The 17,091-nt window shown below is 39.6% G+C and overlaps 1 protein-coding gene across 1 annotated transcript in view; it reads right to left on the reverse strand.

Annotated features, from left to right (window-relative positions):
• Nucleotides 1–17,091, reverse strand: part of EP300 (E1A binding protein p300) — a 77,642-nt gene that overhangs the window by 33,464 nt on the left and 27,087 nt on the right. Inside the window, exons 3-8 of the mRNA XM_006866877.1 lie at nt 9,169–9,345; nt 7,456–7,717; nt 4,748–4,861; nt 3,106–3,351; nt 1,434–1,527; nt 758–895 (exon numbers count right to left, since the gene is read on the reverse strand). Coding sequence (XP_006866939.1) covers nt 758–895; nt 1,434–1,527; nt 3,106–3,351; nt 4,748–4,861; nt 7,456–7,717; nt 9,169–9,345 — 1,031 coding nt within the window. The remainder of the gene's footprint in view (nt 1–757; nt 896–1,433; nt 1,528–3,105; nt 3,352–4,747; nt 4,862–7,455; nt 7,718–9,168; nt 9,346–17,091) is intronic.

Below are 17,091 nucleotides of genomic sequence, written 5' to 3' on the forward strand. Positions count from 1 at the left end.
ATTTATCACAAAAGTTATTTTGCTTTTTAAAATCTCTCGAGTTTCCCTTTGGTTGTTAAATTCCATTTCTAGAGCTATCATTAAAGAATGTAACAAAACTGAATGGATGGAACAAAGGCGACCCGTCTATTATGTGAGAGATTGCTGATTCCACGTAAAATATGCTTGATGCTGTTCAGAAGCTTACGGTCACTTAAGAATCAATTAGAACCAACGTCTACCTTTCTGATTGTGGGCACTTTCCATGTTGTCAGGCTATACGGCTCCTTTTGCTGTCTGACAAGAATTTTTTTGACCAAATAAGGTAGACTGCCCAGTAAACATCAACAGTAGAGTATATTTTCACAAACTGTTTACATGAGCACGTTTGGAGGATCAGACCATTCTACTTGATTTAATGTGTCAATATAATAAAAAAGTTTTACCCAAATAACAGAAAAGGATGCCGCCATGGCCAACATTATAATGAGCTAATGACTAGCATTCCTTTAAAAATAAGTTTTACAAAAGCAATGGCACGAAAATGAACAATTTAAAATAACATCAATTCCTAAGTATGTGCCTGGCACTAGGCAGAAACAACATGCTATATACGCTTAAAACTGAAAGACTTCTACAAACGATGAGAGAAAGACTGATAGGCAGGAACAGAGAATGGAAAGCAACAAAATGACAGAAACAAAAGCATGAAGTGCTAGCAGACTGAAAGAATGTTCGTTCACATGCTATCTCTATAAAGACACATCCACAATCTTACAGTTTGTGAACAAGATGATTTCGAAGATCCTGAGTAATATCTTCATGCCACTGTTTCCGAATCCCAGTACTGGATGGCTGAGTTGCTGTTGGCATAGGACCCAGAGAGGTCACACTGGCATTTTCATTCATCATTGGGCTTCAAAAAAAAAAAAGAATCATACAAAAGTTTAATGATGAAGGGTAAGAGAATAAAGGTCTCACTGAAGTAGAGCTAATAGTGATCACTGCAAGGGAGGCAATACACTATGTGGAGTCTAATTTACAAATAGGAGTCTTGGTGAAAAACTGTGTGCATGTACCTGTGTGAGAGAAAGATAAACCAAGACATCTGTTTGTGTGGAGGGGAGGATGAAGTCTTGTGTGTTATACTTAAGACCCAATCTGCCACTTTGAAACCTTATCTCAGGGAAATCCTCAGGTAATAGGAAAGAGAAGACTCAATATACAAGCAGCTACAACCTTGCAACTTCCTACTGTATTTGGTAAAGTGTAGGTTACTGAGATAATTGATACAATTTTAAATTGAGGCTGCAGAATGCCTAAAAAGCCTGTTTGCCTTCAACAAAATTTTGGAAAGTAAATTAAAAAAAAAAAACAACACCACCGACGCTCAAATATGGAATTATAGCAAACATTTGAAATGTGATATAAGAACAATCCAAGATGAAACTTACTTTTGAGAATTTATGGCTGGATGCAACATCGAGTCAGGAAGAAGGTTGGGTGTTTGAACCCCCACACCTCCATTTACTCCCATGGGACTAGCACCTAAGCCAAAACCAGAAAAGACAGACTATTTCAAATACCACTAACAACAACACATGCTATAATAGAAGAAAATACCACAAATTTTTAATCCTTTTAAAGTCAGGACACAAAATTCAAACCATCAAGGACAACACTGATCAATTATAATAGGGGATACATACCTACTGATCATAAAGAGACAAATGACAAATGGATGACAAATGGATTTGAACCATCAACCTTCAGGTTGGTAGTCCAGTGTTTATCCTAGAGCGCCACACCAGGAAGGAGGCTAAATAAGGAACTACACACAAAAGTTTACTCATCCTTTTGCAAGTACAGGTATGCACAGCATTAGCATCTGTTTGGGCAAAACAGTATGTATGTCTGTGGTCTCATAATTGTTTTCTTTTTGTTTTTTTAAAAGAGAAAGCAGCTCTCTTTTGTTTGTAATTTCCTGCAATGGTTTACAGACCCCAAACCCAGTCTCTCACAATGGACCACTGGGTGGGATACAGGCAGGTAAGGCAGAGGACATGGCTGGGCTGCTCCTACTGCTCAGAAAAGCTCCCTTCTCCACTCATTCTCTCTTGCTCCGCACTCTTGCCCCTAGCCTCTCAACTGCTACTGACTCTTCTCAGGCATCTACTAGCAGTTCCAGTAGCAGTAGCAGTGATGAGGACAACTAAAATTGGGCTTTCACAGATTTTAATATGGTGTTCGAACAATGTTCAAATCATGCTAATGACCTACTTGAAAGACCGTGCCATGGACGTTAAGCAAGGCAAACCTCTATTTTTAATACAGAAGAGCTGAAAATAAGCCTACAAAGGCAGCTCACATTTCACCACCCAGTCTAGTTATCCAAAGAAACTGGTCACTCAATAATTAATAAGTTAGCAGTGCTTGTAATGAAAGAGTGAAAAAACACAAACTGGGTAAAAGCACAGAAGTTTGTCTAAAAAAAATTTTACCTGTCCTTGACTAGTTAAAAAATAAGAAATAATCCCTTTTTTGAGAATACTGCTTTCAGGAAGGAAAATAACTAACCAAGCAATGAACAACAAAATAAAAGAACAAAAATGAATTGTTTTATTCTGTTGTGCATATAGGGTTAATATGAGTCAGAACTGACTCAACAGCACCTAACAACAACTAAAGAATTTTAAAGAATCAATTTAACAAAGGGTGCCTTGGCAGAAATTCTCCGCCACTCATTATCTGGAATTTCAGATGCAAATGTCTACCTGTAAGCGCTTGTTATAAACAATGAAGTACACTATTCAATCTTTATAAAAGGAAATACTATGGAAAATGTTGACACTGTGTTAAGGAACAATGTATGTTACACCCCAATTTCGGCGAATATAAAGTCACGTATATTTACAAAAAGGTGAAGGAGGACATAAATCAGCAGCAGTTAATCTAGTAGTTAAGTTAAAAAGGATCTTTTATGCTGAAATTTAAAATTTTCAAAAACGAATGCAGCAGACAGAGGTAAAGAGAGAGAAACTAAAATAAATGGAGTCAAACCTGCATTTGGAGGCAGTATTTACACATACAAGCAACATCTCATCTGTTACTAGACCACAAACTTACTCATGTTGCTCATGGTGCGCATGCCTTGGGGAGACTGCCCAGACTGCTGATTCTGCTGGCTCTTTGCTTGCACCTGGGGTTGTGCCGGCATTTGATTGACTTGATAGGGTAGTCCAAGAGCAGCATAGGCTCGTTCTATGGAGCTAGGATCTATCTGACTGACAGTGCTTAGGCTGGGTGTAGACTGTTGACCCACCCCTAGAGAACCAGCATTTCCAAGTCCAACGGCTGCTCCAGTCAAAATTGCTGAAATACAAAAGAAACAGTATTCCAACCTTAAGGGACAGTGACAGAAAGATCAGTACGTCTAAGTGAGTTTCAAAGAAACACACTATTAGTCATGTAAGTATGTAACATCTCAGTACATGTACCTTATCTCCTACTATTTATTTCCAGATGCAGAGCCAACTGATAAAGGTGATTGTTTCTACTAACAACATATGAATGTCTAAAGACCATATAAACGCCAAGATGACAAGAGAGAAATGGAGATACATTATTTAGTTTCTTTATAAGTGAACTCTGCCATATTTTTTTCGGGCTGTTTTACTATCTCCAATTTTCTACTGGGCCATGTGATATATATAGTTCCAAATTTTGCTTTTAACCCTGCTTTATTTTTTTCAAGTGAGAAGGTATGGTAGCAGTACTTTAAAAACAATCTCTGCATATTGTTATTTTCCATTCAAGAATCATAAAAATAATCAAAATTTTTTTAGATATGAAAGTCACAGGCATCTAGAAAAATTGAAATTACTGAATACTAAGGTCACAGGTATTGGATATCTAGTGTGGCACTGTAGAATAAGCCCTGGACTACTAACCATTAAGATGGCAATTCAAACCCATCAGCTACTCTCTTTGGAAATCCTATCTAGAGAGGGGTGCTGCAAGTTGGAACTGACTCAACAGCACTTAACAACAAAGTCACAGGTGGTCATGTATCGTGGAGTCGGTTCCAACTCACAGTGACCTTGTATAGGGTTTCCGAGGCTGTGAAGCTCTACGGGAGCAGAAAGCCTCATCTTTCTTACCTTACACTAAAGCAATGATTTTAAAGGTTTTCCTGTGTTTAAAATGGAACGTTAAATTCTCTATCGTCATAGGAGCTGAACCATCCAGAAACCAGCTTGTGTGCCTGGCTTTTTAGTCTATTTAAATAAGTTCAAGTCCAGTCTTTTACAGATAATAAATTCTACGTGCACACATGGGGATGCTTCTGAAATTTTCTAGTATCTTTCACTAACTTGTGTATTCTCATACAGGTGTCACACCTCTTATAATTTTACAACTTTACTCAGTGGGGAAAACTTCTCTAGCAGACTCCTTCTTACAGGTTTTCCCTGGCTATTCTCACAGATTTTGTTATTTCAAATGAATTATAGGATCAATTATTACTTTATGTAATCTCATCGAAATTGGCTTCAACTGTGTAAAATTGACTCTAGTTTTGTGTAAAAATAATTTCAGCATGAACAGCTTTACTTATTTTTGGTTGCCATTTTAAATGGAGTGCTTTCCACACCTTTCATGGTATCAATAGTATCAAGCAAGTCAAAGAAACCGCATATAACCAAAAATTACTGGTGACATTCCAAAAATAATTTCAGTAAAAAAGCTTCAAAATGATTTCTTTACTCACACTGTTGGTTTCTCTTATCCCCAGCATTTTTGAGAGGGAGACACACAGGACAGTCATGCCTTGTACAATTCTTCCAGTGTGAAATGATTTGTCGAGAAGATGCACAATGTGCCACTGAAATGAAATAAATTGGTTATATTTGTATATTAATAAATATTAATAGCTATCACTTGGGTACTTACTAAACAAATGCTACAAATGAACGAATTCATTTCACCATGTAGCTCCTATTAATACTAACATAAGAGAAGGAAACACTGCTCAGTCCTCTGTTCGAGCCCACTGTTGCAGCCACTGTGTCACTCCATTTTGTTGAGGGTCTTGCACTTTTTCACTAACCTTCTAACTTACCAAACATGCTATCTTTCTCCAGGGACTGGTATCTCCTGATAGTAAGTCCAAGGGACATAAGACAAACACATCTGTTTAAGGAGCAATGTGCTTGTACTTCCCTCCAAGGCAAATTTGTTCATTCTCTGTCAACATTTTAATTTATAAATCAATTATTTAGTTTTCATGATTCACTGTACAGCCTACACATGCATATGAAGCGACCGAAAGTATCCTTGGTTTGAAACACTAGGTCAGTGGTTCAAACCCATGAACCACTCCTCAGAAACCCTATTACAGGGTCACTATGAGTTGGAACCAAGGCAACAGTACTTACCAAAAACATAAGGGTTACACCAACAAAGATAAGTCAGGAATTAATGCTAGAACCCCGCGTAGCTATTTGTTTCAGGTATAGGGAAAGTGAAAATAGCTTTTTTCCTTCTAGGATTGATAGAAACACATTCTGCAAAAATTACAAAACCAAATATTTAATAGAAGGCTAAGGAGCTCCGGTAGCATAATGGTTGCGAGTCAGGCTTCCAACCTCAAGGTCAGCAGTTTGCTCCCATAAAGATTTACAGCCTTGGAAACCCTGTGTAGGGTCAAGTATGAGTCAGAACCGACTCCACAGTACTTAACAAGATAGTGGTAATTTTTCTTCAGAAAGCTTATGGCCACTCACAGCTGTATACTTTAACAAGGCTATATGCAGTGACTTTGTAGTATAAGCACTGGACTGCCAGTTGCAAGGTTGGTGGTTCAAGCCCACTGGCTGCTCCTTGAGAGAAAGATGGGGCTGGCTTTCAGTGCTTGCAAAAATTTACAGCCAAGGAAAACCTATATACAAAGTCACTATGAGTTGGAAACAACTAGACATTTAACACAGACATACTATGTTTAAGGCAGGCTTGCCAGGAGGCTTAGCAAACTAACAAATCAATGTATTGCAACAAAGTGGTCTTGTTTACAAGTTGTTAAGGCTTGAAGTCCACTGGTAAGATATGAGAAAGTATAAGATATTCAGAAACCTTGAGGCATTACAGTACATGTAAAGTTACTGATATCACCCCTCGCCCCCTCCCCCCCAGTAAAGGCATACATAGTTTTTCTGAGTGTACTGGGACACTACAAAAAGCACTTGTTAACAGGTTACTTACAGTAGCCCTGGAGTGGCTGATGGGTTTGAAACACTGACTTTTCAGTATACTTTACTTTACAGTCACTGGAAAAATGTTAAGTGCTGTTGAGTCGGTTCTGATCCACATACACAATCCTCAAGTGTTGTTACGCTTGATTCGATTGCTGCTGCCACTGTATCAATCCATCAACTTGAGGGTCTTCCTTTTTTTCAATGACCCTCTACTTTACTAAGTATGATGTCCTTCACTAGCGAGATAATATGGCCAAAATATAAGAGACAAAGTCTGAGCTTCTAGGCCTCGAAGGAGCATTCTGGCTGTACTTTCAACAGATTTCTTTGTTCTTCTGAAGTACAAAGTACTTTTAGTAATCTTCTCCAACACCATAACCCAAATGCACCAATTCTTCTATGGTCTTCCTTATTCATTGCCCAAATATTAGATTCAAATGAGGCTACTCAAAATATCATGGCATGGGTCAGGTACACATTAGTCCTCACGCTGACATCTTTAATACTTGAAGTCTTCAACAACTTCAATCTTTTATCTATTTATTTATTTGTCCAGTGATGAGAATTTTTGATTTCTTTACGTTGAGGTGCAACCACCCATACTGAAGTCTGTGGTCTCTGATCTTCATCAGTAAGTATTTTAAGTCCTCTTCGCTTTCAGCAAGCAAGGTTATATTATCTGCAGATTGTTATGAGTCTTCCTCCAACCCTGATGTCAAGTTCTTCTATATATAACCCAACATCTAGGATTACTTACTCCACATACATACTAGATAATTACGGTGAAATACAACTCTGGTAAACACCTTTCCTGATTTTAAACCATTCCGTGTCCCCTTATATTATATGAAGAGAGAAACACATTACAAAGTAAAAATAGAGGTATGGAACCACAGGAAATCTAGTAATAATGCAATTAATGGTTTGCAAATCATGAACAGATCTCTACACTTCATTGTTTTTACTGTGAGGATGGTGCAGGACTACACTAGGCAGTGTTCTGTTCTGTTGTATGGGGTTGTATACATAGGTTCTGTTGTATACCTAGGTTGCAGAACAGACTCAATGGCACCAAACAGCAATAAAATCAGCAATAAGAATGGAGACTAAGATCCTATCAAGACAAGAGGTATCAAAATTAACTTGTTTTTCTCTCTTCTCTCTGACTGCATTGAAAACTGGAAACACTACTTGCAGAGTACACCAAGCCTGTGAGCCCACTCACCTTGGCAGGACTTGCCTGACTGGCAGTGCGTCATGTGGTTGAGGACATTCTTCATTGTGCGACAATGGGGAAGGTTGCATGGCCTCATTTCCCCATTAGCCTGCTCCCGGCGCTGGCACTTGTGAGCATGCAAAAGGAGAACCAGCTGCTGTTGGATGAGCTTGCGCTTTTCCGGATCAGCCGTGTGTGCTCCAGAACCCATGCCTTGGGCCACTGGAGTCACAAGGCCTGGCTGCTGGACCTGTGGGGCCTGTTGTTGGCCCTTAAAGATATAACGGTAAAGACAAATTTAGTGTTAAGTGCTACAGACCTGGGTATTTTCAATCAAAACCTTTATAGAGGGTAGACTATACCAACCTTAACTTTTTAAACATGGAGGATTCAAAGATAAACATAATCTGGCTCCTATCAGCGAGGAGCCCTGGTGTGGTGCTGTAGGATAAGCACTCGACCACAAGGTTGGCAGTTCAAACTCACCAGCTGCTCCTCGGAAACCTTAAGACAGGATTACTGTGAGTTGGAACTGACTTGATGGCACTTAACAACAACAACGATGTTCAAAGTATGAAAATTGTACAGAAAATGAGAACAAGGTAAGAACACAGTAACTTCTGGTGGGAAAGAAGGAACAGAGGAGGATTCACAAAGAGCATGTCTACAGTAGGTTTTAAAGAACAGGGAAGTAGTACTTGCCATACCCAACAGAAGCTTCTTGTTGGTTAAGTACTGTGGAGGTGGTTCTGACTCAGTGATCATGTATAGGGTTTCTGAGGAGCTGCTGGTGGATTTGAACCACCAACCTTGTGGTTAGCAGTCCAGTGCTTATCCTAAAGTGAGTTCTTTGAACAAAGGCATGCATTTGTTTTCCCAATTAAAAAAAAAAAAAAAAAAGATTTACAGGTGACAAAGGTATCATGTTTTATTCATCTTATTGTCTCCAGCACTAAAAGACTATCTAGGATACAGACATTCAATGAACATATGACAAAAAACTAAAATGTGAGAGAAAACAGAAAATCATTGTAGACAATTCTTTCTGAAGTCGACAGCAAATGAATGACTTAAACACATTTACAATTAGAAATGAGTTCACTTTACAAAAAAAGGCAATGTTCTAAAGCTACTGAAATTTCTACATAACAAAAATCAGTTAAAAAACCTTTGGAAGGATATGCCATCGAGTCAGTTCTGACTCTTAGCAACCTTATATATGGCTTCCAAGGCTGTAAATCTTTACAGGAGCAGAAAGTTTCATCTTTCTCCCATGGAGTGGCTGGCAGATTCAAACTGTTGGCCTTGTGGTTAGCAGGCCAACTTGTAAACCACTTTGCTACCAGGGTTCGTCTCATACAAATCAATAGATATGGTCATGGAGACTTGGGATCCTTTGCTAGAGTCTCATGAAGTGAAAGGACCCACTTTTCCTATCCTACAGAAGTGCTTACAAACAGAATCTGCTAGATGGCTGGTCCCTAAAACAGCACAGTAGCACTTTACTTATTCCTATTTGGATCAGCACTCTCACTGATCAATATCACAAAGAACAAATCTGCATGTAAAACTGCCTCCCTGCTCACAAGGGCTATCCATTATACATCCACTTAGACTTCTAGTAAATATAAAGTATGTATATAATAGACTTCAGGTAAAGTTTCACTTAATACTTTGGTTAAAATGTCAGCTTTAAGAGAAGTTTGTAACATTAGAACTCACCATATTGGGCATTCCTCCACCAGGAACTGCTTTTTTGTCCATTGCAAATGGAGACAAGTTATTTGGTAATACAGTCTTTGTCTGAATCTGGAGACCAAGGCCACCAGCTCCAATCTGCTGTCCAGAATTCTGACTATATGGTGAACCATAAGGATTAGGGTTGCTCATCATTCCCATCTAAAAAGAAGAAATAGAACAGAAATTAAGTGTCATCCTCCCATCTTAAAGGACATTATTATTACCCCTCCAATCTACAAAGACAATTTAGAAATAAACCAACACCACCAATGATCTGAGTACTTTCTTCATGTCTACACATTTACGTGTGAGAGGTTAAGAGCTGTAGAATTAAAGGAAACTGCAATACCAAGTGGGAACATAACTTGCCTAAGATTACACAGCTTATAAGTGGCAGAGCTGGGACTCAAACACGATTACACTGTACAGAATACTGTATTAAGTCTTCTTGTAAAGAGATCTGAAACTAACAAAAAAGACCCTAACAAAAACCTATTAGAAAATAGACTGTATAAAATTATGATCACAGAAATAATCATTTTTAAGATCAAAATCTAGAGGCCTGAGGCATAGTATATTTAGTGTTTTCAGTAAATATTTGAAATAATGTGTTTTACAAAAACCTTATAAGCATTTTAATTTAGCCATACTACACAAAATTTGCCATCTCCAGCAAGTGTTACAAATGACACCAAATTTACATACTTTTATTTAATGCTCAAATTAACTATGGATTAATAAACTCAATTCAATTTAGGAAGTCATTTAATCCCTAAATAAATGACCTACTTGTCCCTGAAAATATTGAGTTTACATCCCCCTATGTACTACTTTTAAAAGGTAGTCCTGTGTGGCACTAGATAAACACTAGATTGCTAACCACAAGGTCGGCAGTTCAAACCCACCAGTTGCTCCCTGAAAACTCTCTACGGGGTCTCTGTGAGTCGTTATTCACTTGACAGCGCTTAAAAACAACAACAACGTACTTGAAAATAGCAGTTTCTTTTCTGCTGTACTATTTAAATCTATCTTCAACTATAACACTATATAGTAAACAGAAAGAGCAACATTAATTCTTCAAAGGCCAGATATTTTATTGATAAGAATGAAGTTTACTGTAATAATCACTGCTTGTGTAGACTGCCTCCAACAGGCTTCCTTGCTTCATCTCTCTATTCATAAAGAAAATGGGAGTCCTGGCATGGCACTGTAGGATAAGTGCTTAACTACAAACCACAAGGTTAGTGGTTCAAAACCACCAGCCAATCCTCATAAACCCTATTCAGGGTTGCTATGAGTCGAAACCAACTTCAGGCAACTTAGCGACAATATTCATAAAGAAAAACCACGATGTACTTGAGGTCTGATTATCTCTCCAGAGTATCTTCCTACTTCCCAAACTCAATACTTGCAAAACAGGGAGCATCATGCTTGACTCTCCAGTATCTGTGTTAGCTTTTCCTTTGCTCTAAAACTAAGTGGTGGCACACTACCTGTCCTACTTGTCTCCTTTGAGGCTAAACAGTAAAGAAATAAAACATTAAATTCACAAAGCCAGTTACTGTTGAATTGATATGAACTCATGGTGACCCCAAGTGTATAAGAGCTGAACTGGACTTTTGAGGCAATTTACTTTTAATTTTTTGTTTGCTTACCTAGTACAATCTTTAATTGAGAAACAGATGCAAACTGTACTCATATCTTTATTTTTTTTTAAGGAGATGGTGTTGGTTAAGTGCCGTTGTGTCTGTTCCGACTAATAGCGATCCTGTATAGGGTTTCTGAGGAGAAGCTGGTGAGCTTGAACTGCCAACCTTGCAGTTCAAACGACTCCCTTTTATTCATTGTGATTTTATCACATTTATCTCTTTATTTTCCTTCAACAAGATAATTATATATCCCATGCTGGCAATTTAGATTTGCTTTTCCTTCTGTCTGGATCTCTCTCTTGCTTTTTAAAATTTGAAATAATAAAAATTATTATTATTTTGGGTGGGAGGGGACGAACACCAAAACATTCAGAAATATATTATTATTGAAACAACCAAAGGGCAAAATTCTGCAATCCTGCCTCCTGGCTGCCAGCAAATAATCTTTCTCTTTCCATGAGCCTAGAGTTCTCAGCCGCTCTCTCTCTCTCCATGTCCTCATCAATGCCTCCATATCTGGAGTTGTTGCTTCTCTGGATACGATTCCACATTCTGCTCATGCTTTTACTTGATGGTCCTAGGGTCCTCTGTTCCTGGAATGTAAGATTAACAACTACTCTCTTTATGTTACAAAACTTCTACCTTTACAGTTGTGGCAACAGCAGTTAGTCATGATACCAACTACTCACTACTGAATCGTAAGAATCTTATCTTTGTCTCCTTTCACCAGACCCATCTGTTGTTGTTAGGTGCTATCGAGTCGGTACCGACTCATAGCAACCTTATGCACAGCCAAGATCCATTGGATATCAGCAATGATATCCGTCATACCACGGCCTCTTCTGAATCCAGCTTGAACCTCTGGAAGTTCTCTATAAAAGAATGCTTGCAGCCGTTTCTGTATTTAGTAAAACTTTACTCTCACTGATATCAGAGATTGTCTGATGAGTTCCGCATTCCGTTGGTTCACCTCTCTTTGGAATGGGCACAAATACGGATCTCTTCCAATCAGTCGGTCAGATAGTCGTCCTCCAAATTTCTTGGCAGAGATGAGTTAGTGCCTCCTGTGCCACCCACTTTCTTGAAAGATTTCAATTTTTATTCCATCAATTCCTGGTGCCTTGTTCTTTGCCAATTCCTTCAATGCACCTTGGACTTCCTCCTTCAATATCATTGGCTCTTGATCATACGGTACCTCTTGAAATGACTGAACATTAAGACCAGAAGACTTGTGTGATGACGTCAAGAACATCATACATTAAAAAAGCAAAAAGTCATTAAGAAGACAAGAAAGAAGGAAAAGGTCAAAATAGATGTCAGAAAAGACACTGAAACTTGCTCTCCAGCGTAGAGATGCTTAAGCAAATGGAAGAAAGGAGGAGGGTCCAAGAGCTGAACAGAAAATTTCAAAGATCAGCTCAAGAAGATAAAGCCAAATATTACAACAAAATGTGCAAAGATCTGGAATCAGAAAACCAAAAAGGAAGAACACGCTCAGCATTTCTCAAGCTGAGGGAACTGAAAAAAAAAATTCAAGCCTCGACTTTCGTTATTGAAAGATTCTCTAGGCAAACTATTGAATGATGCAGAAAGCATCAAGAGAAGATGGAAGGAATACACAGAGTCACTGTACAAAAAGACTCTTCTGTCTAGACAAGATGAAAACAATTCCGTCAGGATTCTACCTTCCCACGCACACTCTGAAACTAAACTCACACTTGAAAACTTGTAAGTCAGTCACTTTGTGCCTTTATGTTGTTATGTGCCGTGGAGTCAGTTCCGACTCATAGCGACCCTTTACAGGGTTTCCGACGCTGTAAATCTTTATGGGAGCAGAAAGCCTCATCTTTCTCCCGCAGAACAGCTGGTAGTTTCGAACTTCTAACCTTGAGGTAAGCAGCCCGATTCGTAACCACTACACTATATCAGAGCTCCTTTTGTGCATTTATAGCCCTGCCACTATAGGTAGCCAATGTCTAAGTTGACTGTCCCTATCACCCCTGCATACAGAGGTGGGTAGAATGAAGACTTCTTCCCTTTCAGTTAGTATTCTAAGCTACTACACTCATAAGTACAGGTCAAGCTCATCAAAGTATAGAAATTTACACTTGTTTCCTTTACCAAAAAAATTTCTATCTTCTTTTAGTGGGAGTTGTGATCTTAAAGCCATTGAAGCTAGGTCAAGCCAAAACGGGTACTATCTGCAAGTTTGGGCATTCTGGTGCAACTCCCCTCACCAGACTAAAATTAGGACACTCCACTCTCAGCTCTAGCCCTCCATGTCCATGTCCTTGCTTGGTCCATGGATGGGCTCAGAAACCCCCCATCTCACTATACTTTGGACCAACCAGTCTTTCCTCTTCTCTCTCATTCTCTCCATCTTTTTAAGGAGTCCTGGTGGCATTGTAGGCTAAGCACTAGGCTGCTAAGTGTAAGGTGGATAATTCAAGTCCACTAAAGATTTAAAAGTGTAGTTAGTAGTGGTTACAAATCGCGGGCTGCGAACAGCAGTTCAAAACTACCAGCTGCTCCGTGGGAGAAAGATGAGGCTTTCTGCTCCCATAAAGATTTACAGCCTCGGAAACCCTGTACAGGGTCACTATGTGTCGGAACCCACTCGACGGCACATCACAACAACAAAGATTTAAAGGAGTCCTGGTGTGGCGCTATGGGTTAGTGTGTCAGACTGCAAAGCTGTTTGAAGTGCCAGGTCGGCAGTTCAAGCTTACCAGCTGCTCCTCAGAAACCCTCTACACGGTCACTATGGGTCAGAACTGACTTGACCGCACTTCACAACAACAACAACGATTTACAGCCTTAGAAATCCCATACAGGGTCATTGTGAGTTTGCATCAACTTGATGACTTGGAGGAGGATCATTAAAGAACTCTAATGTTTTTTTTTTTATCTCCACCACAGGTGTTCTGATAATATACTGGTTTACGAGTTGGGCTGCAAACCACAAGATCAACAGTTCGAATTCACCAGCCACTCTACTAGAGAAAAGATAAGGCTTTCTGCTCTTGTCAAGATTCACAGCCTCAGAAATCCTGTTCAGGGGCACTGTGAGTACCAATAAAGTTGACGGCACACAACAACAACCAACCGTAAATGTTTATGCCTGTTTAGAATACAGGTGCTGCTTCTACTCCAGGCTATGAACAAAAGGGCAAAAACCGTAATTCATTTTCCTTTGAGGTCTCAGCACCTAGATACCCTGAACTTGAACAAACACCATAGCTCACATACTCATTAAAACTACCTAAAAATAAAAACGCAGCAGCTCAATAAATAAAATTCAGTTCTTTAAATCTTGTACATTTATCGATACACTCCAAATCTACATGTAGTAGAAAGGGGGGGGGGGGAGTCACAAATTACAATTTCCACATGAGATTAGAGACTCAAGAATAATTAAAGTTGTTGCCTAGTGCCCCAAAGAAATAGGGGCGGAAGACTAAAGTAGGCATTCACCTTTGGATGAAAGCAGACTATGGGCTGGCCATTAGGAAGAATCTAGAGAAACAATTATGTTGTTGTTAAGTGCTCAATATTGAGCTGGTTATGACCCTGTATAGGGTTTCCAAGGAGCAGCTAGTGGTTTTGAACCACCAACCATGTGGTTATCCTACAAGCTCCACACCAGGATCCCAGTAAGATACTGTTGTTGTTAGGTGCCGCTGAGTGGTTTCTGACTCATAGTAACCCTGTACAGGGTTTCTGTCGAGCAGCTGGTGAGTTTGCACCACCTACCTTGTGGTTCAAACCTACCATGCAGTCCAGTGTTTACCCTATAGTGCCATAACAAGTACAATATAGGTATAATCAAATACAAAAATAAGTGGTTTATGGAGCTCTGGTAGTGTAGTGAGGTTACAAGTCAGGCTGCTAACCTCAGGTCAGCAGTTTGAAACTACCAGCTGTTCCATGGGAGAAACATGAGGCTTTCTGTTCTCGTACAGATTTATAGGCTGGGAAACCCTTTGCAGGGTTGCTGTGAGTCAGAACCGACTCCACGGTACACCACATACCACCACCACCACCACCACCAAGCTCAGGCTGTCTTTGGTAGTTTCAAATGTGGATGCAGGTGCTGCTGCTACACAGGCTTTTACTGTGTTAGTATTTAAAGTAACGTAGTACCAATAATATGCACAGCCTACACCGCTCACAGGTCAGTGGTTCAAACTCATCAGCCACTCCTTGGAAATCCTATACAGGGTCGCTAAGAGGTGGGACCAACTCGCCGGCACTAAAACAGCAACACTAACCGAAAGCTTGGTGGTTCAAACCCACCCAGTGGTTATGCGGGAGAAAGACCTGGCAATCTGCTCCTATAAGGCTTGTTAAGTGTCACTGGGTTGGTTTCAGCTTATAACGACCCTGTAACAGGGTTTCCAAGAAGTGGCTGGGGAGCTTGAACCGCTAACTTTGTGGTTCAAACCAACCTTGCAGTCCAGCGCATTAACCCACAGCGCCACACTAGGACTCCCCCGTAAAGCTTCCAGCCTAGAAAACTATATGGGCCAGTTCTACTCTGTTAACACAAGCAGTCACTATGAGTTGCTAAATCACCTGACAGCCCCTTTCCACCACACCACCACCATTTGTTGTTAAGTGCCACTGAGTGGGTTCTGACTCATGGTGACCCAGTATAGGGTTTCTGAGGAGCGACTGGTGAATTTGGACCGCTGATCCTGTGGTTCAAACCGACCTTGCAGTCCTGTGCTTATTCTCCAGCACCACACTAGAATTCACACCACCACTTAGGGGAGTTAGCTATATTTCATACTTTACCGTGTTTTCTGTTAGTATGACAAGGAAACCCCAATAGAAATATAAAATCCATTCTAACAAATAATCTACATGATATACAATAAAAGCCCAATACTGTTGTTATTAAGTGATGCTGAGTCAGTTCTGACTCACAGTGACCCTGTATGGGGTTTCTGAGGAGCAGTTGGTGGGTTTGAACCACTGACCTTGTGGTTCGCAGTATGTTGTTGATTCTATTTAAGAGGCCATTATTTGAGTAAATCAATTTACTCAAATAATGCTTAAATTTGCAGCCTGCCTTGATGGCTCTTGTTAATAAACACAAAATGTTTCTTCTCATTTAGTCACATGGAACCTGCTTGCCTAGGACTGATATTCAGTCAGTTCTGACGGTGTGTGGTCCTTAGTCACCTAGAAGCTCTTACACACCAAGGCTGCCAGTAAGGTCCACTCCTGACACTTTTGGTCACTTGAGCCAATAACAACTCTCACTCAGGCTTTTGTTTTTCAGTCTCCCTCAGTGTTCTGCCACCAGAGTTAGACCAAAATACACCAATCTCCTCACTCCCTCCTTCCACCTCAAAGGCTCCCTCTTCTCTCCCCTACCAAATATGCTAAGACAGGAATATATAGTCCTTAATTTCTGTTAGACTACGGTTATAGTTATTTTATCTTGTTCTCTTCTCCATAGCTAATGCACTCCTGATGTCCAACTACCTACCACCTAACCTACGTGGACCACAATGATACAGATATGCACCTAAACTGAAAATGCAAGCGGGCCAGGAAACCACAAACAGCCTTAGGAAGTTAAGACAAAAATCAGATGCCAAGAATGTCACTACAGAATCTCAGAAAGATCCTCTGTTGGGAGGATTTTTTCCTTTCAAAACAAAACAGAAAAACTGACCCCAATAGAGGTCAGCTTCTAAATTCCCAATATGTTAAAAGCCGAAACTTAGGCAACAAGGACATAAGAATAATGACAATCACTGATAAATAAAAAGGAAACACATGTATGTAATAATTCAGGAATATGTAACATGGGAACAAAAATGTCTGTTAAGACTTGAGACTTGCCAACAGCATACTGATACAAGCCAATACAAGTGTGACCAAAGAATGAAAGCAAAATTAGATTTATGTTCAAACATTCCCACCTGCCTACTGAGTTATATAAATGTCCACATTATGTATCAGTAGTCATGCAACATGCCAGGTGCTGGGTTAGGTACTAGGGATACAAAGGTCAACAAACGGTGATCTCTCAGATTCCACACCAAATCCTACGTTATTTCTCAAATTCATTCATTCCCATTACTCAATTCATATAGCATTACCTTAGTTTAGGGCCACAGCACTCATTAGGGCTTATTTCTCTTAAATATGATACGTGATACTCACATGCATCTAAATTATAAATCTGAAGTATGACATTCTTCTATTTGACATTTAAGATGTGTGTCTCCCCCTACTCCCA

The sequence above is a fragment of the Chrysochloris asiatica genome, unplaced genomic scaffold, assembly GCF_000296735.1.
Source record: "Chrysochloris asiatica unplaced genomic scaffold, ChrAsi1.0 scaffold00097, whole genome shotgun sequence".
Classification (NCBI taxonomy): Eukaryota; Metazoa; Chordata; class Mammalia; order Afrosoricida; family Chrysochloridae; genus Chrysochloris; species Chrysochloris asiatica.